Source organism: Sander lucioperca, chromosome 13, assembly GCF_008315115.2.
Source record: "Sander lucioperca isolate FBNREF2018 chromosome 13, SLUC_FBN_1.2, whole genome shotgun sequence".
Lineage (NCBI taxonomy): Eukaryota > Metazoa > Chordata > Actinopteri > Perciformes > Percidae > Sander > Sander lucioperca.
Window position 1 is genome coordinate 10762795 of NC_050185.1, and position 25243 is coordinate 10788037.

Genomic DNA, 25243 nt, shown 5'->3' on the forward strand with positions numbered 1-25243 from the left:
GTGAAATGCAAATGGTTCTGTGAATGAAGAAAACAGGCCATATTTGTGTGCTCCACTAACCTTTCCAGTGACACAGTGGCTGAGTTTATTTATTGGCCTTTATTTATAGTGTAATGGAGATTAACTGTTTCAAAGTTCTTGGTATTTAAAGTGGCAGGAGGACGGAGTGGTGACGATAGCCTGCATGCTCAGTTTCCTTTTCAGGGGCTGTCTGTGAGGTCACTGTGAACTGGTTGAAGCTGGACTAGCGAGCTGTTTACTGGTCTCACTGTGCTCAAAGGTTATTCACATAGTGTTCTCATGAGCCTTTTTAGCATAGGTTCAGCCTCTTCTGAACCGTTCTTGAGGTCGCTGGTAATAATTTAAATAATTAAATAATGAAACAATTGAAAAAGTAAATATAATAAATACGAAAAAGCAAAAAAGGGCACACACCCATATATGCACCTAAAAACCACCTCATGCTAGTGGAGCCAAAATCCTAACCGGCAGCCCACATGAGGTCCTCAGTCAATACTTATGGCCACTTTAGCTGGAAATACTTTAAATAGTGGAACATGTGTCAAAGGTGAAGATCATTTGCAGAACCAAGACTTTTCATCAGCATTACTTAAAAGAACAACTTCATGTGTGTTGGGAATATGAAATGAATTCTATTAATAGACAGTAATGTCTATACATTATTGAAGTAGCCTACTCAGACACAGTATTAAGACAAACAGATAAAGCAGCAGTAAATGGGGAAAATGCCTGTGTGCATGTCACAATGTAAAGAACTAGCAGTGCAGTTTTGGGACTAGAACAACATGTTCGCACATGAAGCAGCAGGTGAAACATTAGATATGAGAAGACAGCTTTGCACAGTCAACCGCATGGCGTGACGTAAGCTTGCTGCTGCCTTGTCCTGGAGCTGCTATGGAAAGTCACATGCGTAGAGGCATGCAGACACCCATTACTGACAAAGTGTCTCTCTTACACTTTCCATTCAACATCCAGTCCTCTCTGTGGGTGCTGCGAGTTTGCCTGTACATATGCTTACTGTATGGCTTGAATGATAACAGATGCTATGTGCATTCACCCACCCGCCCTCGTTCACCATATGGATTGGCTGAGAAGCATGGCGGTTCCTTTGCCTGGAACATTTTGTAACTTTAATACTTGCAGAGAGGAGGAATAAAGGAAAAATAAGGAAAAATCCACAATTAGTATTGCATTTTGCTGCGGGGCACTAACACTGAGAAAAGGATGTGGAGCAATTGTTATCCACCACAGAGATCTGGTCAGCTATTCAAATGCCCCATGAAAACATTTAGAGAATCCAGACAGGCCTCTCTGTCTTATTGGCCACATATATCAACCAATAGAAACATGAGGTATGTTCCTTGATGTCCGTGTAGTAATATGAGCTGGTATCCCCACATGTTGTGTGAAATGTTATGTAAACTCCAAGCTCTGGGTTTAAAACTTTAATATATTCATGTCAGCAGGTTTTACTGTGAAATTAGCTGTGAAACAACTATAAAATATTCTCAATGTTCATATGTGCTCATAGAGTGTGAGTCAATGCCAGACTACCATGATAACACTGTTAGGAGCCAATCAACAAGTGCTCAAATATCATGCTGTGTCTCACAGACTGGTAAACATGAGATATACATAACAGGTGTGTACAACTTGTCAGGCTACCCCGCGGTCATGTGCAAAGGTGTCTATAAATTCAACCGCTTCTTATTCAACAGAAAGCACACAGCACGAGACGGGGACACTGAAGGGACTAACTGCCTAAAGGATTGTATATTCTCTCCACTGTTCTGGATTATAACTTTCCTGGGAACCTATTTAGGTAAACATTTACACAAAGATAACAGTGATTTTTAGAAAAAAAATCATGCACCTTTTTCATGAGTTTAGACTCAACCTATGTCGCTTGATATTTACGTAGTAGATTAAAAACCAAAGCAATGAAAAATATCATTACTGCATTTTAGATCTTGATATTGATTTTATTATTAATATTTAAATTCTTGAATTATTGAAAATGTTGTAGGTCTGAACTTAGGTATAATGTATCACTCAGTTATCATAATGATACCACTATTAATGAAATGCATGTAACCAACAATACAAATTCCCCTTGGATGATAAGTAGATAAATGCTTGTTTTTGCAGTGAGTGGTGGTATGCTGGCCGACTCACTTCGAACAGAGTTTATGGCCCGAGGCATTTCCACAACAGAACCTCTTCCAAAAACTAGTGTACTTCTCGAGGAAACTTGAAGCTTTTCTTTACCCTCATTTACAGGTACGCACATTGTTTAGCACGGACACAAATGTTAGTGGACTCAGTATTACAAGTACAATCAGGTTTTACCACAGTTACTGTACTGTACAATGAGAACAAACAGAAGTGATTAAATGTGAGAAAATAAGAACAGTTATATTCTGTGTGTGTCTGTCTTGATCTGAGTAATGACTTTCTTTAGTGTGTGTGGTTTGATATACACAGAAGTCCTGGGAAATAGCATTAAGAGCAGATTTTTCCATTTGTGTCATCAACCTATAGGTGTAAGAAATGGTTGGCATGAAACCCAAAGACGTGGTGCCCTCTGCGGCAGTTAAGTTCTTTGGCGCAGGCACGGCGGCTTGCATTGCTGATCTAATCACCTTTCCATTGGATACCGCCAAAGTCAGATTACAGGTTAGAAGCAGGAGGCTTGACACATTTTACCTTCAGATTTTGTTCCAAATATGTCTTAACCTGCTGCTAACAATCCTTGCTTATCATTCTATTACCCAGATTCAGGGGGAGTCTCAAAAAGTTGAAGGGGCTAGTACAATGAAGTATCGGGGAGTGTTTGGCACCATCACCACCATGTGGCGTACAGAAGGGCCCAGAAGTCTTTACAGTGGACTGGTGGCAGGACTTCAGAGACAAATGAGCTTCGCCTCTATCCGAATTGGCCTTTACGACTCCATGAAGCAATTCTACACTCGAGGCACTGAGAGTGAGTTGCATAAACCGAGTATCATTGTGTCATACAAACAAGGTGGTTTCTCTCCCACTGCTTCATTGTGACTAATACACTCATGCTGCACAGGTGCTGGGATCGTTACTCGGCTTATGGCGGGCTGTACCACAGGAGCCATGGCTGTGGCTTTAGCACAACCAACAGATGTGGTGAAGGTGCGTTTCCAAGCTCAGGTACGACTAGCTGATGGCGGGAGAAGATACAACAGCACCTTGAACGCCTACAAGATGATTGCCCGAGATGAGGGAGTACGGGGCCTTTGGAAAGGTGCTTGTCAAGTTACTTGTTAATATATATATATATATATATATATATATATATATATATATATATATAGGAAAATGCTTTATATCTATTTCTAATCATGAAAAGCCCCTCCACTGGTTTTGAAGTAACCGTCTCTCTCCTTTCTCTTAGGTTGTATGCCCAACATCACTCGTAATGCCATTGTAAACTGTGCAGAGCTGGTGACCTATGACCTGATTAAAGAACTCATCCTGAAGTATGGCCTAATGACAGGTGAGCTGGTAAAGCAAACACATGATTGCAGAAACTGCAGTTATTATTCCAATTTCCTCCACATATAGGATGTGACTCAGCTTCTGTTCTCCTACAGACAACCTGCCGTGCCACTTCACTGCTGCATTTGGTGCAGGCTTCTGCACAACAGTAGTTGCTTCTCCTGTGGATGTAGTCAAAACACGGTTCATGAATTCGGCGGATGGCCAGTACAGGAGCGCTATCAACTGTGCTCTCACCATGGTGAGAAATGAAGGACCCACAGCCTTCTATAAAGGGTAAGCACACGCTTACATAACAGTGAACCGAACAAAATTATAACCTGTTTGGGGGCACTTCTTCACTTTTCTTCCCTTTGTCTCCTTTAGTTTCATGCCTTCTTTCCTGCGACTGGGGTCATGGAACATTGTGATGTTTGTGACTTATGAACAAATTAAAAGAGGTATGACCAAGACACAACAGTACTGGGAGTCGCCACTTTGACCTCAGCTTGTCAGACTTTCTTCACAGCCCAACCTTCACCACGAGGCAGTGGTGACCCAGGATTGGAAAAAGATGTTCTAAAGACTCATTGCAGGAGGCTGTAGCTCTTCAACCTTCGAAAGGAACACAGACTCTAAGGGCATTGTTGCAATACAGAATGATTTAAGGATGCACGTATAACGAAAGCATTCAAAATATGCTTATTTAGCTGTAAAAGACGGATGTGAAATCATTATTCCAGAAGATTACTGTATGTTTTTATCTCTTATCCACATATATACTAAAAACCTTGATCAGCGGACTGTTACATAGCTTTGAGATGGATTTCCGTGTTTACAAGAATGAACTGTGAGATAATGTGAATAATGTTACTGTGTCATTTTATTTTTTAATTTAGGGTAGGTTTTCCATTAGGGTATTAGACAGATTGAGTCTGGCTACACAGACCTAAACAGTGACCATTTCTATGTTCCTTACGTTGCTTTTAGTGTTATAATTTACAATGTTTACCATTGTTTGTGAATGTGTTCAGGGATTTAAAGGTAAATCATTGTGCTGCTCATTGTAAATAGCATGATTTATTGCTGGTCAATAAGTTCTAAATATGTTGTGCACAGTGTCAAATAATGTCAAAATGAATAAATGAAGTGCCATTTTTTCTCCTTTGTCTATGAATTGTACTGCACCTTTGTTATTTGTGTTACATCAAACAACCCTGGAATACAGTTTAAATACTGTGATTAGATAGAAAAAAAGATGATAGATCATCAAACTAGATGTAGACTGTTTACAGAAGGTGGAGCATCTTGCGATTTAAGTGGGACAATATTCAATATTTAAGTTGCATTGTGGTAGAAATCAGTAGTGTACACCATCTGATCTGTGCAAATGTGACAATTACACAGGATTTACTTCCCATCTTATAATTTGATGATTAAGACAATATGAGGAACCCAGTTTGTCCACAATGAGCCACTAAAATAAATTGCTATCAAATGATCCAATATAACATTTGATTCATATTTGATGAAATAATTTTTCTAACCTTTTGATTTGGGAACGACAGTCAAAACGTATAGGCGTATTTGTCACGAAAGTACAAATTACATGTAGCATAGTATTTAGGTTCAGTATCAGTGAAAAAACATATGTATTGACCAGACTTACATCATCCTATCATGACACCTTCTTTTGAATTATCAGTCAAAAAAAATAAGAAAGAAAAATCAGTGGCTACTTTAGATCAGAGAGGTGTTTGTCTAGTGTTCCCAAGGGAAAAGATTCACTCGTCTGAGACTCTGAGCCTTTCAGGTGGTGCCCTCGTGCCCTGAAAGCAGAGCTGTAGAATGAGATAACTTCTGACTAACAACTGAGAATGAAATCAAGGTCCTCCTCTTGCATTGGGCCTTTTGAATGAATGCAGTTTGGTTTAGAAGGCCTTCATTGAGCCTGTAATATTTCCAAAATCACCAGCAGTTTCCCACTTGGGTCAGTCAGATGTATAGAGGCCTCGTACAGCTACGTGTATAGGACAACATGTAACGTACCATTCATTCACATTGCAATTTGCAATACATATATAGCCAAGCTATATACACTTGTTTGGGCTTGCGAGCCGGCCAAAGAGTAATAGGCTAACGTTACGTTTTGAGTAGATGGCGAGCGTGAGACGCCGAAATGAATACCAATAACATTCTGAATGGAAAGTTTACTTTTAAAAAGTTGCCAAATGGTTCCATTGACAAGACCAAAGTGATCTGTGTGTTTTGTCGTTGTGAACTGAGCTATCATCGCAGCACGTCCAGTCTGAAACACCACTTGATGGTCAAGCACACAGCTGATGCGAATTCTCCGCCCCCTTGTCAAAGCCGTTACATTGTGTGAGATTATTTGCTCCAAGTGTGAATGACTGCTCCAAGTGAGAATGTTAGTGTGAAATTGAACACTACAGTATATGCCAATGTTGTTTTCAATAAAAAAAACATTTGCACGAAGCAAGCCGATCCACTTTTCCATGTTGATAAGAGCATTAAAATGAGAAAAAATAATGGGACAAAAAGAAATCAAGGGACATTTAGAATAGATAAAAATGTGCGATTAATTGCGATTAATTGCGAGTTAACTATGACATTAACGCGATTAAATATTTTAATCGTTTGACAGCACTAATTATTATCCGTTATATGACTTTTGTTTTACAACTTCAACAACCTTTAACTAATACAATGCTGCATTGCTTTACAGAGCCCTGTTCACACCACTGTGCAGATAACCAATGCAATACTTTTTTAATGAAAACACAAAACTGTATACTTGTGGTGTTTTGACCACTGTACATACTTCAGTAACAGTATTTTTTTGACCATCAGTCATTGCACACAACAATGGATCACGATTAAAAAAAGCTGTGGTAAGAGGGTTAACGGTCTGAACGTACGGATCTAATCTGGTGGGTGAGGTTCTATGTGTTCTTGTGTTTTCAGCATGACTCAGCATTTATTCTCTCTGTGCTCTCTGTACTATAATGGGATGTACAGACCTTCAAACAGATAACAGACTTACCTAAATTAAGCAAGTTCGAAAAATCCAATTTATGAAGTCAAGAAGAGAGAGAGAGAAAACATGGCCCAACACATACATATATCAGACAAAAACAACCACAGGCATGCACACAGGCATGTTTATAGTCTTCCACTGGACCAGCAGGCAGCCTCTATAGTTGTAGTGGGGGTGGGGCTCCACCAGTAACACATGCCATGATATAACAAGGACAAGACAGTATTAAGGGAGGGCTGTATTCTCCACACTACTGCGTCCTGTTCAGTCACTGATTCATTCGGCTGTTGTCACTTGGAGAGGCATTTTACCAGGCATTTTAACTTCAACAAATCAAAATCACGGTATAGTATAAGACTTTTGTTTTTGCCGTATTTATACTATTGTTAATACTGTTCCCTTGCTATTGTTTTTTACCTTATTTCTCTCTTTTCCAGGATTAGGAGTATGATTTTAGGGCTCATCACTTCTGAAAAATCTTCTATGGAAAAACAAGGAAACCAATTTATAGCTGGGACAAAGTTCAGCCAGAGGGACACCTTTAGAGAATCCTGATCTCTAATATTTCTGTCCTAAACTGCTCCAATAAAGGTAAGACTTATTAACCAAACTGACTTAAAAATTACATGTAAAATGAGAGAAAATATTTATTTGTGCTATTGAATTCCCAAGGCATTTTGTTTTTTAGCCCATGTGAGCAAGCCTTTCCTTGTCGGCACAGAATGTACTGAACAGCTGTCTTTCATTTAGCATCACTAAATCCTCTACTTTAGGATGTCTTTCTTGGTTAATGGAGGTGTTAAACGAACCAGCCACAGCTGGAGCAATTTTACATTAAATACATCAATATTTGGGTATGTTTTTCAGATTTTGGAGGAGCCTCTTGTCCTGTCTGCATTAAGAAGCCACTCTTCAATATATTGATCGAAATCATTCTGGAAAATGGTTGGATTTGGACCTGCGGATGTGCCTCCATCAGCAGCTGTGAAGTTTGTGGGAGCAGGAACTGCAGGCTGCATAGCTGACCTGCTCACCTTTCCCCTGGACACAGCCAAAGTGCGGCTGCAGGTAAACGTCCACGCCCATAAAGCATTTTGTGCATTACTTAGTGCCCATATACATGAAGAAGCTGAACTGTCTGAACTGAAAAGTCCCCCACTCTTTCTAATCCTCACCTATTTACATTTCATCCTGCATAGATCCAAGGAGAGGCCAGAGCTTCCGCAGCTACAGGGAAAGGGTCTGCAGTGAAGTATCGTGGAGTGTTTGGCACCATCACCACCATGGTGCGTACAGAGGGGCCCAGGAGCCTTTACAGTGGACTGGTGGCAGGACTCCAAAGACAGATGAGCTTCTCCTCTGTGCGCATTGGTCTCTACGACTCTGTTAAACAGTTCTACACTAAAGGCTCCGATCGTGAGTATCTGTGAATGTGTTCTAATTGTTTATCAAGGGAGTCCTGCACCAATCAGGCCTGACACCTCCCTCTTCTGTGGTTCAGATGTTGGTATTGGCAGTCGGCTGCTTGCAGGATCTACCACCGGTGCCATGGCGGTTGCTTTTGCTCAGCCTACAGATGTGGTGAAAGTTCGCTTCCAGGCACAGGCCAGGTCTCCTGGGCATGCCAGACGCTACTGTGGCACCATTGATGCTTACAAGACCATTGCTAAAGAAGAAGGCATTCGTGGTCTGTGGAAAGGTATAGCTTAAGTTTAAGAGGATTTTTCTTTTTAGGTACTAAAGCATGCACTTTTATTTCTTATGATAAATATGTCATACTACTCTGTCTCGCAGGTACAGCTCCAAACATCGCACGGAATGCCATTGTTAACTGCACTGAACTGGTGACATATGATTTTATCAAAGACACACTCCTTAAGTCCACTCCCCTGACAGGTAAAACAATGTCTGCAGTACATCATGCAGAGGCATGACATAGTGCCCCCAGTATTCTTCTCTTTGGAGCAGTAACTTTTGACCTTTACTCCACAGATAATCTGCCCTGCCACTTTGTATCAGCCTTTGGTGCAGGGCTGTGCACGACAGTGATTGCCTCTCCAGTTGATGTGATCAAGACAAGATATATGAATGCTGCTCTTGGCCAATACAACAGTGTCCTCAATTGTGCTGCTGCCATGATGACCAAAGAGGGACCGCTTGCATTTTATAAGGGGTAAGCATTGTCTGCGTGGACAATATTGAGAGGTTTAATGACAATATAAATCAAACATTTATAGAGGGGGAAGAGAGAAAATGTTGTTAAACTAAATGTACAACTAAACACCTATTAATATGAAGGGATTGCAATCAATCATGTGTTTCTGTTTTTGTTTTTTTTGCTCTTGAGGTTCATGCCATCTTTCTTACGCCTGGGCTCCTGGAACGTGGTGATGTTTGTGACATACGAGCAGCTGAAACGAGCCATGATGGCAGCGAATCACAACTGCACAACTATACTGTAGTCATTATTGTCGGTCAGAACGCTGATGTTGTAGCACAGTGGTGTTGTTTAAAAAAAAAATCTTCACTTTTTGTTGCATCCTAGTGTATATTTTATATTTCAATTATCAACGTTAAACAAATTGTGTTGATACCTCTCTCGCTCTCTCTCGCTCTCATGACCACGTTAGTCATCTGATAGCAACACATGTATTAGAATGTGATCAATATTTAAGCTAGAGCTTGTTTGATCAGATGCTTCCTCTCGGCGGAGAGCTTCTCAGGAAACTGGATGTCAAAAGTAATGATGAGGTTTCCTCTCTGGGAAGGATCCTGGGACAGCGGCATTCCCTCTCCGGTCACCACTTTGTTGTACGCAGGGCTGATGTGTTGTGACAAACAAATCAGAGACAGAAAGATTGTAATTGATGCAGATGATGCACAAACCCCAAAAGATATCCTTTTAGAAATGTCTCTATTTAAGTGTACTGTTTTATATAAAGTGCTTGAATTTGTTATGATAATCTCTTACTGTTTAAATCATTAATTCAGCTTTTAGAGTAGCGGAGATTAAAGTCAAATTACAGTATTATACATGGATGCTATTTAGTATTTGGCCCCAATATAGGAAAGCACTTACTGTACAATGTCATTGATGGGAATACTGATTAGCCTGCCATCTAGTGTCTCCACGTCCACAGAGAACCCAGTCAAGGCCTGTGGGAAAGGTTAAGTGCTTATTCTACTTAAACCAAATCAAGTATAACTAATAATTAAAATCATTATTCTGGCTCTCATTAACATGACTCACCATCTCCAGAGTGATCTGGGCCTTGTAGATCAAGTCATTGTGTTGTCTTACGAATAGGGGGTGACTCTTCTGTCGCACCATGAACACTATATCTGCAGGAATGTTGTTTGGTCCCTTAAGGTAAAATACAGCAAGATGAGTACCATGCAGTCAGGCTCTTTCCCTAAAACATGGCTATGTCATAAGTTGTTACTATGCATAGTTTGTTCAAGAATAACTTTGTGCACATACTTTGTTTTGACAAAGGTAAGGGAGACAAATAATTGTTCTCCCTCATTACTGTGGTTTTATTCATATAAGCATGTGTGAGCACACTGAAAGAGATCAGCTGAGGCCACCTACTGGTGGAAAAGCAGAGGACCCAGTGGAAAGTATAACCCTTCATAGCTACGTTATTGAATGCACTTTGAGAATTTCCCCAAAATATTACCCATTCACATTAAAGCATTACTTTCTGTTATCTTTCCCTGATTCAAAACGGCCCAGTTATGTTTCATCAATATCATCTCAAACACTTATCCATCAAACATAATTACAATATACATTCAGACTTGCTCAAAAAGTACATTTAGTATTAAGCAAATTATTAATTCCTTTGATGGTGTATCCCCTATTATCCCAAGCATTTACACTTCTCTAACAGAGGTGCCTACAAATGTTACTCCTCTCGATATTCCTTATGCTTATGATAATCCAACATACATTTGCCTAAAATGTATATACTAAATGCTGTAAGCTATACTGTAATCTGTGCGTTTTATACATGTATCTGTTTTTATACTTATGTCTGCTACAACACAAATTGCCCTCTGGGACAAATAATACATTGACTGATTGATTGATTGATTGACTGATTGATTGGTTGATCCTGAAAACAAAACATATGCAGTATGCCAAAAATACCAGGATGTCCTACTGAATCTAGTGACATTATGCAGTATGCACACCAGCATGCTTGTCTGGCTATTCTAACCCACGATCCTGTGCGCAGCATATGACCGAGAGGGTAGTACAATATGTCCCAATGGTATGCATACTGTATGCAACAGTATGTACTTTGTAAGTGCAGCTGCAGTACATACTAAAAGTAAAAAGAAACACCAGGAACAGCGCCACCACAAGCCAAAACTCAGGCCTGAACACACATTCTTGCAAGACATTTTGCACAAGGCAAATAAATAAAGGAACAGTGCAAACCGTGAAACAAAGCCTTATCTTGTTTTTAACCAAAATAACTCATCCTAACCTAAAACAGAAAAAAAGACATATGCTAACCCTAACCAAACTGAGTAGTAGAAGAACAAGTCAAATCCTCTTACAGCATATGGGTGAGTTATCAGTGATCATTATTACAGTTTTCTTAAACATGGGCGATTTTAGACCCTTTTTAGGGGGGGTCAAGCCAAGGGCTTAAAGCACCTGTAACCCCGTCAAGGAAAGTGTTAACAAAAACGTAGTTTGGGCCTATCAGAGGTGGTTGTGCCAGACTCCCGCCTTTGGCTGAGTGTCTATCTAATCTGTCAGAGGAAGAACAGGAGTGCGGTTGTGAAGTTTATCGTTGGTAGTCCCCAGAGAAGAAGTTGGTAATTGCATGGCGCAGATTAAAACCCAAATTGAAACGTATGCAACTAAATTAGCTGAATGTTATAACATTATGTCATATTGGTCGTTTTTACTGTGACTTATAAAGTGTCAGGTTTAGTTAAAAACGTTAGCTGACGTTGTTCCGTAGCTAGCTCAGAGATTATCGGCTAATGAAATTACTGTTTTAGCAGGGGGGGGGTTAACACTTTTGCAAGGAACTGTATATGTGTCACATTCTCATTAGGGGCTGAGCCCCCCTAAAGGTCTGATCCTAGAATCGCCCCTGGTCTTAAAACTCAATAATAAATGGATGTATAGTTCTTTTACCTGATCTCCCTCTTTGGGGAAAATTATTCTTGTGCCTTCTTTCCATCCAGGCTTCACATCTATAGTCAGGATCTTGTCTTTGATACCAGATGTGAATCCATCCTCATTCATAACCTGTTAAACAAATGAGGCAAACATGAATATATGTATGAATAAGCTGTTGGATGAGAGAAGATAGTTATTTCACATACATTAGCTCTTACCCGTCGTGATATCTTAATCTTTTTTGTGCATCCGTGGAAGAGATCGTCCAGGGACAAATGCAGGTCTCTCTCTATGTGAGAATCTTGGGTCTTCACCACTCCTGGTTGCAGGCCACCGAACTGAAGTGGTGCATCGTTTGTATGAAAGTCTAAAAAAATTAATAAATTAGTATGACATTTGAATAAGAACATTCATCGTATGGTCTGTTTTTCTTACCTGCAAATGGGTTGTCGCCTCCAAAGAACTCTCTGAATGTTTTGTCTGGGTTCCCATGGTACACATATTTAGTTGACCAAGCCCCACTGCTGCCAAACTCAGGTGGGATACCAGCTTTTAAACCCTCCTCACCAAACTTGTCATAGGTTGCCTTTTTTCGAGCTGTCACAAAGAACATAGATATTGTTATAGACACAAACCGCCAGTCTCCATGCAGTAAATGCCTGATATAGTATTTTTTATAAAAGGTGGATCATTATATAGATTCAGTCAGATGATGATTTTGAATTGAATATATATGCCCTGTAGACTTTTAATAGAAAAAGTACATGCTTCAAATAGTGTTCATCACCTGTTAACAGAACAAGCTTTCCTTTATTCAAGCCTCATAATAGTTTCCTCTCAATCTTAGCAGTACAATGTTATAACTATATTTAGTAGGCTATTGCTTATTTGTTTATCCTGACACATATATGGGAGCAGATAAGATAGCAATTAGTTTTTTTCCCTATTAGCAAGAGATAAAGCTGAAAATAAAATATAGCCTACAACCTCTCTGTTGTACTCACGGTCGCTCAACACATCGTAGGCTTCACCCAGCTGACTGAATTTCTCACTGCTTCCGGTTTCTCTGTTGCTGCTCGGATGAAACTTCAACGCAAGACGTCGATATCTAGTGAGACAAAAGAGGACTGAGACAATAAGCACAACATGCCTGATATGCTTCAGGTCTGAACGTCTATCAAGTAACGTTAAGTTAAAGGTTGATAGTAAAACTTACGCCTTTTTGATATCTGCGTCTGTTGCATTTTTGTTTATTTCCAGCGTCTCGTAGTAATCGCTTCCCATCATGTATCAAATGCATAAAATGAACTTCAAAAGTAAAAGGAAAGCCCAATGTGCCCGCACGCGGTATGGGCCTTAAAATAACAAAGCTTTACCACAATTTAAACTCAGAGCAGTTGTTTAGCTCGGTTTCCAGGGTAACAGATGCTCGGGAGACTCTCGCGGGAATTGCAATAATGGCTGAGCCAATCTGTTCAATGGTAAAGAAAATCTGACAAAATATGTGACTGCTGAGTTTATGTTATCTTATGTTAAAAATACAACAAAGCTATAATTTGGTGATTTTGTGTGAGTTGTAAAGTCACAGTGGAATAGCTAGTACTATTCAGCTTCTCAAACACGTATAAACTTTGAATTGCCTATTACATCTTCTATGCAAAAAAAAGTTAGTTTGTTTGATTGCTGCCCCACATCATACAAAGTGAGCTTTTTCTTTTTAAGTAAATACCAATGGTCATGGCTAGATGAACCTGTTTTGAGGCCCACATACACCTCCTGCCTTGTGCATATGTACCCTGTCACTGCAGTTTAAGGTCATTTGATTAGCACAATTTTAGATACATGCAGCTGAACTGAAAAACTAAAATAATCACGGCCTTTAGAACTACCATTTTGACACAGGGCCCCTCCAAAAGACAGGGCCACACAATTAATATATGATTCAGGACCCAATTTAGTTAATATTGTACCTTAATCTTGCCTAAAATTCACAAATAATTAAAATTATTTGAAACTAGTTGACACACAGTAAACCTGGGCTTTAGGGGCCCTGGGATAGTTGCATGCTTTGCAATCTGGCCTTGCTACATGTGCATACAGAAGGCTATAATTGCCCATGATTACTGTACTTGTGCAACACCAGGCATTTAATGCGTAACGGCTTGATTCTATTTAGGTGTGGCAGTTTAAGGCCCCGCTATTGTGAATGCTGACTCAGTGGCATGGCAAACTTTGGAGCGATAATTACAGCCATTGGCTCAACCTGTGCTTTTCAAGTTAAAATTTCTGCAGTGAAATAGTCCAGGTCCAGCATATTGTTGTTCAGTCCACATGACTGATCAACATTTTTCAGGCCTTGCTCTTAGAAGTACAGACACTGCTAGTGCTGTTCTGTTCCTATTGTTTATACCTTCTTGCCACTGCTGAAGATATAATAAATTTAATTTGTATAGCGCTTTTCAAAAACTCAGTCACTTAGTATTGTATCTTTGATTTATTTATAATTCAGATATTACAAAATAACGTGCAAATAATAGAAGCCAAATCTTAAAGCTGTCAAGAAGACATTGATAAGTTCCAGCAGCGGTGACAAGTGTATCTTTATTCTTTCATTTAACACAATTCCAGACAGAAACATTAAGGACTACTATGCTATTCAAATCGGACTCTCCTCCATAAGTTCACACAAAAATTGCACTGTTTTATCAGTATAATCAAATTGCCATTTAGAGGTGACAGAGGGAACAGCAGAGGCTTTCTACTGATTCTGTTAAAGGTGGTCCAGATGGATGCATATTTTATTAGTGATTGAGGACTCGTATACCAAAAGTGAAGATATTAACAGCGATAAAAAAAAAAAAAAGAAACACAAATCCAATAGAAATAAATATTACAACTCATTGTGGATTAAATACACATGTAGAATAATCACTAGTCTTTAAAGTGTTCATAAAATATACCAAACTTAACTAAATAAACCCAAAGCCAAGGAAGCCCTCTACGATAAACTCTCAAAGGCATACATCTCCATATCTAATGTTTACAGTGGGTTTTATGATTATGACTCTTAATATGAGAAAATCCTTCTCAAACACTATCTTCATAGAAATAGTTTTAATCTATCATAGCTGTAGTCTTTAGAAAAAATAATTAAAGATCTATTCAAATAAAAAGGTAATAGAAAATGGAAGCCAAGGTAAAAACAACAAATCTCAAGGGACAAATGTGGGGAGAGGAAGGACGGTAACATAGATGACGTAGTACTAGTGTTGCTCTTGTAGTAGGTAGGGGTCATGTGTTTGTGCTGGTCTGAGACCATGCAGTGGTGTGTGTGACCGTGTATTGACTTGTCATATCCTGCTGGTACATGTCGGGAGAACTGGGACTCTGCTGGTACAGACAGCACAAAGCACACACTCCGTTTAAAAGAAGCTCATGCCTGCCACGTCCAGCTTCAGCTGCATCCTGGGTGTACAGTATACGTGTCAACAGAGAGAGGGTCCAACTGATTTACTTCAACACAACTTTGCAACCTTTTCCACAAATCATTCCAGACCATTTGAACAGTTTGTTATAGCACAAATCATGAATGACTCATTGCCAATCAATTGCAACAGCACACGTTATGTTAACTGACAAATGCACACAACATCCACATTGTGCTTATTAGGCTTAAAGCAATATTGTACTTTTTAAAGAATATTCTCACTCTTAAACACATACTTTGATTTAATGTTTTAAAATACACATTTTCATTCTTTCTGTTTGGTTCAGAGAGTCCTCTTTAGAGACCCACCACAGCAATAGGATTATTGTCTGTTTGAAATGACAGACAACAGCTGTTTCAACGTATGTGTTGCAGTAGAAATATTCAATTTAAGTGATTTATGACTTTCAGAGCGCCCTGATGAGAGAGCAGCTTTCCACAATGGCAAAAGGACAACAGCTGTAGTGTTCTTTTTCAGGCTGGGAACAGAGGCGCAGTGCAGTGAAGGGTACAGATATAGAAAAACCGAGTGGGTTTGAGAAAAAGCCAGTAAGAGAAATATTTAGTAATGACATAAGACGGCATTAGCAGGAACAGCCTCCGTCACTGGCAGGTACCTCTGGTGGCTTCTCCAGCTTAATGTCAATCACTGAAGGGTTTAGGCGTTAAGGAACATCACAGAATGGACAAAAGTTTACTCTAAAATGTACATCAGAGATTGTTAGAACTAAAATAAACCCCACAACTGCTTTCCAAGTGTAAGTTATTGGGGATAACATATTCAAGTTTTATATGCATGTAGAACATTGTTTTTGTAATTTGTTTTCTACTGAGCTCATAATTATGACATTCCACACACTGCATTTAAAAACCAATGGCATTCTATTGAGAAAGATCATGTTTTTATGTTCCTTTCATATGTTCAATCATATATTTAACTCCACACAGATATTTGTAAATGCTGTAAAAATGATAAACCTTAAACTGTTAAAGTACCAAAGAAAATCTTGAATTTCCTTGTGAATATAAACCATTTACAAGTTCTTAGGCCATACTTATTAACGTGTCAAAACTGAGGTCATAAGGTAGAATTAACTCTTATCTGCAATCTGAATCGAACTGGTGTGAATCCAAGCGGACTACACCTAGAGGTGGTGAGTATTTATTTATGATTATACCCACAGTAAAATAGTCAGTGAGCTGGAGCACAGTATGTTCTACCACTGGTAAAATACATCTAAAGGACACATGGGTTAAACAACAGCAGCTAGCTGTCACACTGTTGCAGTAGATTTTCCCTCTGGCAGGGACTATCCATATGACACAACATACAAGAGAGAGGAGACCTCTTGACTCTTTTCGGTCATGTCAGACACAGACGCTGACATGTGCACAAAGGATACTGTCCTCTCTACTCTTGTCCTGTGTGTTATCCATGCCAGGGAGGGCGGCTGCCACGCGACGGAAAAGCTGGAGGGAAAGAGAACCAGGTGTATTCCGTCAGACAAGGAAATATACTCAAAGTATGATAAAAGCACAAGATGAAATCAAGATAGCGTGCGGTGTTTATTCCCATTACATGATTTAGCATGAGGTTTGCTTGAAGCTCGCACAAAGGAAGACAGCCACCAGAGCTTTTTCCAAATTTGATTTGAATTTAGCAGCATCCGTTTGAGCTACTGCAAGGCCATATTTCTGCACTGACTTGAAAAGAGGGTGTAACTGTGGCTTACTGAGACCTTCCATTGGTAGAGCTTGGAGGATTTTAAGTGATTGATGGATTCAAGTGAATTTAAAAAAAGGGAGAGTGTTGAATGTATGATGCTGCTCAACATACCCACTTCCCACTAAAAAGCATCACATAGAACTAGACTTGATACACATGCAAAATAAGTACTGCCAATGTGCTAATCACTGTAGTGGGGAGTATTGGTTTGCAAACCCTGACCCACCTCTGGGGCTGTATGATCAGAGGTTGGCCAATAGAGAATCATAACTTCTAGCAGGTGGGAGAGGGCTTGAAAAAAACAAATTCACAGAGCTCACTTTCAATCAGAGGAAGCCAATGTTTAAAGCACACCTTTATGCACGCATGCGTGTGTGTATGTGTGTGTGTGTGTGTGTGTGTGTGTGTGTGAAATAGAAGCAAATCAGAACAGAGCATGAGCACTATGAACACACAAAAGGTGCACACGCTCTACCTGTTTGACATTGTAGCCTGTCTTTGCACTTGTTTCAATAAACAGAACATTCATCTCTTTCGCTCTCTGTTCTCCCTCCTCTGTGGTTATCTGTCTGTGATGAGCCACGAGTCACCGCGCAACAACACACAAACACCCACGGGGACACGCACGTATCACCACAGACATCAACAAAAAGACAGGGGAAAAAAAAAATACAGACTGTGATCATGTTGAAGTGGATTAACAAGCCGTGCCCCTTCCTGACGCTACTGCCCCCTGCGCTCGAGACCAAAAGTTGTCCAGTAGAACCTGTTCAGTTTGTTAGAGGAGCTCCACAACAGGGACAGAAGGCTTTACATTTGGACAGAAAATGAACAATGATTCAGCTGCTAAGTTTTAAAAATGCCTGTTTGAGAAAGTCTAAATGAATCTAGGATTACTCTTTAAAATCACTGATTAAAATCCAACTCCCCAAACCTCTGACCTCTGATTTTGGCAGGCAACTTTTGGAGGTGGAACCCAGGCAGCAGCATCCGCAGCAGGACTACAGAGCACGACTCACACACACACTCTTACCTGCTTTACGTTGTAGCCCGCTTTCGCACTAGTCTCAATAAACATTACATTTAGTTCTTTGGCTTTCCGCTCACCCTCTTCAATAGATACTTGCCTGCGGTAGATAAGGGGGTTAAGAGATGCACAGCTAAAGACATTGCACAACTTCATTAAACAGGTGGATAATCTGGATCACACAGTAGACACTTTCAGATCAAATATTATCAAACATCACAGCTGACAACTACCAATGTATTCATGAGATTCATCTGTTAAAGACTAAATAATCAATATCTACAAAAACAATGTGGGTTGAAACAAAGAGAAAGCGCATATAGTATGTCCAATCTAGTGACATTATGCAGCATATAGTATGTCCAAATCCAATGTGAGCTTTGATTAAGAAAGGGCAGAGATAACTTGCTTTGCCTCAGAAAGGACTGAGGAACTCAGAGTATTGACAGGCCAGCAGCGACAATCAATGACTTCATTAGTATGCTCTAAATGGAGAAGGCCCACTTACACAGAGGCAGGAGGAAGGAAGAACAGATTACCTTTTGTCTGCAAGGTCTGTCTTGTTTCCCACCAACATGATAATGACATCACTTCCTCTCTCCGTTCTCACATCATCAATCCATTTTGTGGTTTGCTGGAAGGAGTTGACGTCTGAAAGAGAGACGAGGGAGAAACATGAAGCGGAGCTTCAGTAGTCAGGGGGGCGAAAAGCCTCAGCTGTGAAGACGGGAAAGTTTGTGACAGTAAGGAAGTAGAATTCCAAGTCGTACACATCTTGACCAAGTCTGATTTTTTATTTTAGGAATTTTTAATTTAAAAAAAAAAAAAGAAATGTGTGCTAGCATCACATTATGCAACAAATATTTATAACTGTAGTTAGCACTTAAGTGATTTTGAACAGATGGTGAAGCAAATGAGGCATGTTTGTAAAACATCAAAGTGCACAGGTTTTCCACCTACTTGTGATGTCGTACACTACGACAGCAGCAGCAGAGTCTCTGATGTAACTTGGGATGAGGCTACGAAACCGCTCTTGCCCCGCCGTGTCCCACAACTGCAACCTGATCTGTGGGGCAGGAAGGGGAAGGGGAAGGGAAGAGAAACAAAAGAAGAGAAAAAGAAAATAGAAAACAAAAGGGATGAAAATAAAACAAGAAAAAAACCGAGGTCAGAAATGAGGTAAGTTATGGCGACAAAAAGCAAATTGAAAAAATAACTGAATAAAGTCAGACGAATGGGAAAAGATAGAGAGAGTGCATGCAGGTAGTGAATGACCACCAGGGGAGGGGAGAATAAATAAATAATCACCCTTTACTGGTCATCAACCCTCCTCTCTTGATCAACTGGAGGTGTTTAATTTCAAAACAGGAATAAAGAGAATAGTTGTAGGGGTAGGAAGAAGAGGAAGAAAACTTTTTGGGGAGAAACAAACAGAAAGGGAGAACGGTCCATGGGGTAGGGCATCCAGCTCCCACTTGGAGGACAGTAAAAAAGCTAAGTGTGCTTGTTAGAGAGAACGGAATTATTGAAGAAAAAAATAGACCACCACGAAATGATGTCAGCAATCAGCATCTGAGTGCCCCTTGATATTACCTGCACCAAAACAGTCAACAAGAGAGTTTCCCAATCTGGACAAAGACAAAAACAACCAACAATCAAGGACCGACTAAACACTAGAAGTAAAAAAAAAACAAAAAACTTACTGTTCGATCTTCAAGGTACATGGTTTTCGACAGGAAATCTATTCCTATTGTGGCCTGAAAATGGGTGACAAGTAGTTAAATATGCATAACCTTCTTCAATCAATTAACGTTTGATGGTGCTTTAATCAGGTGGAGGTGTCTCACTTGGTAAGTGTTGTCGAAGCTGTCATACATGAACCTGGTGATCAGCGAAGTCTTTCCCACTAAAAAATAAACAGAAACAATAAAGTACTGTTGGTTAATCAGTTCTTATTCAAAATAACCAAAATAATCTCTGGCTATCACAAGTAGAGCTGCGACTAACTGACTAATTGATTCATCTATCGAAAATGCCCTTTACAATTTGTCAGAGCCCAAGGTGACGTCTTCACATTGCTTTATTTATCTGACGAACATTCCAAAACCCCCAAATAGTACGTTTATAAAGATATAAAACACAGGAAAGCAGCATTCTCACATTTGAAAGGCTGGAACCGGTGGCTGTTGGTATTTTTGCTTTCATAAACAACTTAACAATCACACAAATTATGAAAATAGTCAATTAATTTTCTGTTGACTAATCAGTTAATCAACTAGTCATTTCAGCTCGAAAATAAACAATATTGTAGCCTAAATGCAACCCCTGACTGATTATAATTGAATAATCTGAAGAGAGAACCCTTTGTCTTGTCGTAATAAAATGTGTGTAAATGTATTCAAATCCAAAGTAGCCAGTGTGGCCCTCTCTCCTCATGACCGGTAACATTTAAAAAATACAACTTCCTCCTTTCTATAAAACCAGCAAGCTTTGAATACATTAAATTAAAATGTATGTTTCACATGCTAGCAGCAATGTTTTCTGCAAGACCACTGTCGGAAGTTTTGATTGACAAAGGAGGGATAAGGTGCACACGGACAACATCGCGTACTCTCCTGTGTAAGTCACAGTCTCTGTGAACAACTTTGCTGACAATATGAAATGTTAGCAAATAACATAAAATGATGGATTATTATTATCTACTATATTATCTATTGTATATCTAATTCAAGATACACAGATATGAAAATAGGAAGCAACATCAAAGTTGTGTACTAGGGGTGTTGGAAAAAATAGATTCCCCTCTGAATATTCTGTCCATTAAAGGGTGGGGTGGTGTACAGTCATTTGTACAGTTGGAGAAATTGGAGGGTTGAGGAATGTTGAAAGGCAAGTAGAGTTGGGAACCAGGCACCCTTATTATTCCCTATTTAAATGTTTTGCCTTGCTGTGACCAGCCCTGGACTGATCAACTTTTGAGAATGTCTGGTGTTCCATATCTATGCTCACTCTTACACATTCTTTAAACATGGCATCTGTAAAAAAAAATTCATAACATTTCACCAACCTTGCTGTAAAACATCACTTTTAGCACATTATTACACTACAGAGAGACACTCATACGGTTGCTTTGAGCATCCTCACAGCAGGGCTCCCCAGCCTTCGGACTGTTTTGCTGAGCTCGAGTTACATTATATCAGTTACACTGTGCAACCAGTGATGACGACATGGCCAAAGCCAACACTGCTGTTTACAAGAAACCACAGCTGATCATACACTGTCTGACTAACTCAAAGTCACTCTTATGTTGATGGGAGTAGAGAGTCATATTACTGGACACAATACCTTTAGAAAAATAATCACCGGCAGATGAGACATTTTCTACACTACCTTATCCTGTTTCGACACTAGGGATACACACAATCACATCAGCTGGATCAGTATCAGTGCTGATACTGACCTTATTAAACCAGATTGGGTATTGTCAGACCAGAAGTGATGGATCCACATGATATGCAGTTTCTCCGTTAATTGTCTAAATAAAGTGGTTAACATTAGGGTTGAAAAAGAAAAAAAATGGAAATCATATGTATTCGATTATTTTTCCTAGAATCAATATTTTAATTATTTTCTTTTTTTTTTTTTTACCAATGATTCACCTAAATAGTTACTGTTTACACGGTACCACTGACAGCTACATCATATCCGTTCCAAGCAAAACAGACATAAAATGCAGAAAATACATGTTATGTACTTCTTTACAAATTAAATAAATGTCTGACTGACTGACATGTGATGTGCATTCTTTTTTAGAAAACAATTACTTTTTAGATATGTCTCATGATATATTGTCTCTAAAAGTGTATTATTCAACTTTTGTTTTGTTTTTTTAAAGAAGGAAAGGAAAACTGCAATATTATCGATTTGCAATACTTTTAGAATCGCAATAAATGAAAATTGCAATACAAATCGATGTTACCCATGTATCGTGAAAGAATCATCAGGACAAAAGCATATTGTCCCAGCCCTAGTTAACATTGAAAATAATGTTCTATATAATAATACTAGTTGTATTTATTTCTTGGCATTATTTTATAAGTAGAGGCTACAGTAACAGGCTAAGTTGACTACAGGTGACATACTGTATCTGCTGCTGTGTTCATTCTCATTCAAAGTCCACAAAAATGATGACACTGATTACAGATGAGTGTCTCTAACCTGGGGGCACTTCTGCGGAGAGGGGATGCATGCATCCCAATTACCAAACCTGCCCAGTAGCATTCCTACACCCTCTCTACTCACGTTCCCCCTTTCCAGCCAAACTGAACAGAGTGTGTCCTTGTACTAGATGAGAAGAGGGGGCAGGGGAGTTGTTCACTGTAGATCCATACTAAACAATCATATGTCTGTTTTTTTTAAAGGTAAATGTGTGGGGTTCGTTATTTTGTCCAACACCATTCTTCCACGGCTTCCCACTGTTTCCACAGCTGTGCGTTTAGCATGCCAACACAAAGCAAACAGTGTAAGCTGAATTTGGGGCTTCATGTAGAACTGGGATGCACCGATTCCACTTTATCTCTCCCGATAACTTTTCTGATATCTCATCTTAGGGTATCTGCTGATACTAAGTAAAAATATGACACAAATTCTCTCTATCACAAATTTAAAATCTGTCCACCTCACTGCATGGAACTCATTCGGATAATATTTGTCTATGTTAACATGAGGCCAGTCGTTGTGGTGCTTAAGACAGTTGGCGACCCGCTGAATAGAACGGATAGTGAAAACACTGAATTGTATGACATTAATTGACACGTGTAACTCTCTACTTGCTGCCACTGGCTCAGTTATGTTAATATATGATGTATGCTATCACAGCTCGCCACGGAAGTTAGCTAACAAGCGAACAATTCCATTTCCATAGACATTACTATACCCTATGAGGGAGAAAATAAATTGCAACGTAGACAAGCATTCAGGAACAAGTTACGATGTCGCAATGCTACCACTTTGCCAAGTTTAACGTTACGCAGCTAATGTTAGCTTACGTTAGCTAACTGGTTGACGTTAATCACCTTACCAAAGCAACCAAACTCTGGTGTTGGCTAACTTACATCTCTTGCAGATCATCATTTAGATGTGACATACAAACAACTTTTAACGTTAGCATCAGACTTACCACTCTGTTCCCCGAGAAAGACCAATTTAAATTTTCTTAAAGGGTTTCCGAAGTCTCCGGCCGCAGACATGACGGTATGAAAAATATGAAACAAGCCCTGGTGTTACTTTTCAGGAGCTCCCCAGCTAGCCAGCTAATGCTAGCTAACCAGCGTTTGTCAGATATAAAGGTCCGGGATCCGTAACGTTTTACCGATCTGCCAACCCTCTACACATGCCGCCTGGCGAGGTTTCGTGCGTTAAAATCCCCCCTTTAAGCTTCCAGGCACTTTTTTTAATAACTCACTAACTACTGCGGCCAAGTTAGCATTGCTGTCAGTTCTTTGACATGTCTAGACCACTACCAGCCTCCCTGGGCAGCTGGGCTTCTCTTCTTCTTCAAACACAGAGTTAGCAGTGTTTGGCATGTCAGCCATATTGCTATGCTGTCCTCTACTGGTGGAAAAAAAAACAAACAATATGACAAACATTATGACAGAAAATGTGTAGCCATGTGGCAGAGTAACGCACACACGAATATACACAGGTTCAACCCGTGTTAAACAAGTGCTTCTATAACACTATACATCCGACTGTGTATAGTGTTATAGAAGGCTTAAGGCTAAACCAAAAAAAGGAGCCTGTGAATGTTGCATGATGTGTCTTTGTATGCCCACGAGAGGGCGTAGGCCTACCCACCCCACCGCCTCATACGCAACCTTAATCTTGACGAGACTGATAGTGGCCCATACTGATATTGCAATTACATTTTTGAATTTGTAAGTATCGAGTTTCTTATTGAATCACAATTGAACATGAAATACCTACCACACATATGTTGTCTTTATATTTTCTGTCAATGCTCCAATTCACCAATTCAGGCTATATGCTTGTATTCATTCTTTTTTCTTCTTCCACTAGAAGCTTGTAATTTACTTGATTTGCCCAATCGCTGTATAATCTACTACTACGGTAATAATGCCTGTGTAATACTTAACAATTCTATATAACACTTATAGTACTTACTGTATAATATTAGACTTTTACGTTTCGACACACCCTCACTTGACAATATTAAGCCAACACCTTGTTGGTGTTGAAAGAATGCCACCTCTTTTTGTTCATGACAGACTATTTGGAGACATCACTTCAGTGTGCACATTCAATTCAATTCAATTCAATTCAATTCAATTCAATTTTGTTTATAGTATCAAATCATAACAAGAGTTATCTCGAGACACTTTACAGATAGAGTAGGTCTAGACCACACTCTATAAAGCCCCAACAATTCCAATAGTTCCCCCAAGAGCAAGCATTAGCAGTGGCTATTGCGACAGTGGCGAGGAAAAACTCCCTTTTAGGAAGAAACCTCGGCAGACCCAGACTCTTGGTGGGCGGTGTCTGACGGTTGGGGTTATGACGGTACAGGATGTAGCGTGGCACAGCAGAGCATGGGCGGACGCGGTGGACGCAGCAGGATGTAGCCGGGCATTGCAGGGAATCGCAGAGCGTAGCAGGGTGTAGCAGGTCCATAGCCACAGCTGCACCCAAGACCCAGGTCTTGGTGTCGCCCTAATCCGAGGCGATGTTCTGGGCGAAGAAGAAACATAAGGACTCTGGGGAGTAAACTCCCCAGAGCTAGGTGAGTAACAAGCACTTCTGAGACAGGATGTGCATAAAAGGAAACAAAAGAAAAGAGCGTGTCATAAGAAGGAACTTCCTCGGCAGTCTAGAATTATAACAGCATAACTAGGAGAGGCACTATATTATTGATTATACGATAGGTAAATCTGATGACTGTAAAGAGAAGCAGAGAAAAGCAGGGGTGCTGTGTCTGCAGCTATACACCCTGCCCCGCCGGTCTAGGCGTTCACTGCAACTCCTCACTCCCAACTATAAGCTTTATCAAAGAGGAGAGTTTTCAGTTTAGTCTTAAATGTAGCGACGGTGTCTGCCCCCCGAACCCAGATTGGGAGCTGGTTCCACAGGAGAGGAGCCTGATAGCTGAAGGCTCTGCCTCCCATTCTACTTTTAGAGACTCTAGGAACCACAAGTAACTCTGCATTCTGGGAGCGTAGTGCTCTAGTGGGACAATAAGGTACTAAGAGGTCCTC

At 39.9% G+C, this 25243-nt stretch overlaps 4 protein-coding genes across 8 annotated transcripts; 2 read left to right on the plus strand and 2 right to left on the minus strand.

Annotated features, from left to right (window-relative positions):
- The first annotated feature begins 1739 nt into the window (after window positions 1-1739).
- On the plus strand, window positions 1740-4687 carry LOC116064712 (mitochondrial uncoupling protein 2-like). 2 transcript variants are annotated; one of them, XM_036008652.1, is made up of 9 exons: window positions 1740-1843; window positions 2170-2301; window positions 2563-2697; window positions 2797-3004; window positions 3098-3295; window positions 3446-3547; window positions 3645-3825; window positions 3916-4046; window positions 4120-4687. In XM_036008652.1, exons 3-8 carry the CDS (start codon window positions 2572-2574, stop codon window positions 4028-4030), a joined length of 930 nt encoding a protein of 309 aa, XP_035864545.1. In that variant the 5' UTR covers window positions 1740-1843; window positions 2170-2301; window positions 2563-2571; the 3' UTR covers window positions 4031-4046; window positions 4120-4687. The 2 variants fall into 2 exon arrangements, with proteins under 2 accessions (XP_035864545.1, XP_031175757.2); XM_031319897.2 differs by having other exon boundaries at window positions 3916-4687.
- Window positions 4688-7460: 2773 nt separating this feature from the next.
- On the plus strand, window positions 7461-9549 carry LOC116064711 (mitochondrial uncoupling protein 2-like). The gene is made up of 6 exons (XM_031319896.2): window positions 7461-7654; window positions 7786-8002; window positions 8088-8285; window positions 8381-8482; window positions 8579-8759; window positions 8934-9549. Exons 1-6 carry the CDS (start codon window positions 7529-7531, stop codon window positions 9046-9048), a joined length of 939 nt encoding a protein of 312 aa, XP_031175756.1. The 5' UTR covers window positions 7461-7528; the 3' UTR covers window positions 9049-9549.
- On the minus strand, window positions 8917-13180 carry dnajb13 (DnaJ heat shock protein family (Hsp40) member B13). The gene is made up of 8 exons (XM_031319895.2): window positions 12949-13180; window positions 12737-12840; window positions 12168-12329; window positions 11951-12099; window positions 11748-11861; window positions 9837-9950; window positions 9666-9742; window positions 8917-9407 (listed from the first exon to the last, which is right to left on the minus strand). Exons 1-8 carry the CDS (start codon window positions 13017-13019, stop codon window positions 9257-9259), a joined length of 942 nt encoding a protein of 313 aa, XP_031175755.1. The 5' UTR covers window positions 13020-13180; the 3' UTR covers window positions 8917-9256.
- Window positions 13181-14307: 1127 nt separating this feature from the next.
- On the minus strand, window positions 14308-23544 carry rab6a (RAB6A, member RAS oncogene family). Of its 4 annotated transcripts, none has more exons than XM_031319899.2 (8): window positions 23152-23542; window positions 19820-19878; window positions 19676-19729; window positions 18933-19038; window positions 18512-18623; window positions 17421-17514; window positions 16623-16689; window positions 14308-15868 (listed from the first exon to the last, which is right to left on the minus strand). In XM_031319899.2, the coding sequence occupies exons 1-8, from the start codon at window positions 23219-23221 to the stop codon at window positions 15804-15806; spliced, it is 627 nt and encodes a 208-aa protein (XP_031175759.1). In that variant the 5' UTR covers window positions 23222-23542; the 3' UTR covers window positions 14308-15803. The 4 variants fall into 4 exon arrangements, with proteins under 4 accessions (XP_031175759.1, XP_031175758.1, XP_031175760.1 ...); XM_031319898.2 differs by lacking the exon at window positions 17421-17514 and adding an exon at window positions 17979-18072; XM_031319900.2 differs by lacking the exons at window positions 14308-15868; window positions 17421-17514 and adding an exon at window positions 16415-16537 and having other exon boundaries at window positions 16578-16689; window positions 23152-23544.
- Window positions 23545-25243: the final 1699 nt, after the last annotated feature.

Excerpts from the sequence above, each read along its gene's own strand:
- LOC116064712 (XM_031319897.2), top strand. The coding sequence starts at position 2,572 with ATGGTTGGCATGAAACCCAAAGACGTGGTGCCCTCTGCGGCAGTTAAG. Across the intron at positions 3,005-3,097 it reads CTACACTCGAGGCACTGAGA|GTGCTGGGATCGTTACTCGG; the intron begins GTGAGTTGCATA and ends CATGCTGCACAG. Across the intron at positions 3,548-3,644 it reads GAAGTATGGCCTAATGACAG|ACAACCTGCCGTGCCACTTC; the intron begins GTGAGCTGGTAA and ends GTTCTCCTACAG.
- LOC116064711 (XM_031319896.2), top strand. The coding sequence starts at position 7,529 with ATGGTTGGATTTGGACCTGCGGATGTGCCTCCATCAGCAGCTGTGAAG. Across the intron at positions 8,003-8,087 it reads CTACACTAAAGGCTCCGATC|ATGTTGGTATTGGCAGTCGG; the intron begins GTGAGTATCTGT and ends TCTGTGGTTCAG. Across the intron at positions 8,760-8,933 it reads CCGCTTGCATTTTATAAGGG|GTTCATGCCATCTTTCTTAC; the intron begins GTAAGCATTGTC and ends TTTGCTCTTGAG.
- dnajb13 (XM_031319895.2), bottom strand. The coding sequence starts at position 13,019 with ATGATGGGAAGCGATTACTACGAGACGCTGGAAATAAACAAAAATGCA. Across the intron at positions 12,841-12,948 it reads GACGCAGATATCAAAAAGGC|ATATCGACGTCTTGCGTTGA; the intron begins GTAAGTTTTACT and ends TTGTCTCACTAG. Across the intron at positions 12,100-12,167 it reads AGGCGACAACCCATTTGCAG|ACTTTCATACAAACGATGCA; the intron begins GTAAGAAAAACA and ends TAATTTTTTTAG.
- rab6a (XM_031319899.2), bottom strand. The coding sequence starts at position 23,221 with ATGTCTGCGGCCGGAGACTTCGGAAACCCTTTAAGAAAATTTAAATTG. Across the intron at positions 18,624-18,932 it reads CGTAGTGTACGACATCACAA|ACGTCAACTCCTTCCAGCAA; the intron begins GTAGGTGGAAAA and ends TCTCTCTTTCAG. Across the intron at positions 17,515-18,511 it reads ACAGACCTTGCAGACAAAAG|ACAGATAACCACAGAGGAGG; the intron begins GTAATCTGTTCT and ends GGCTCATCACAG.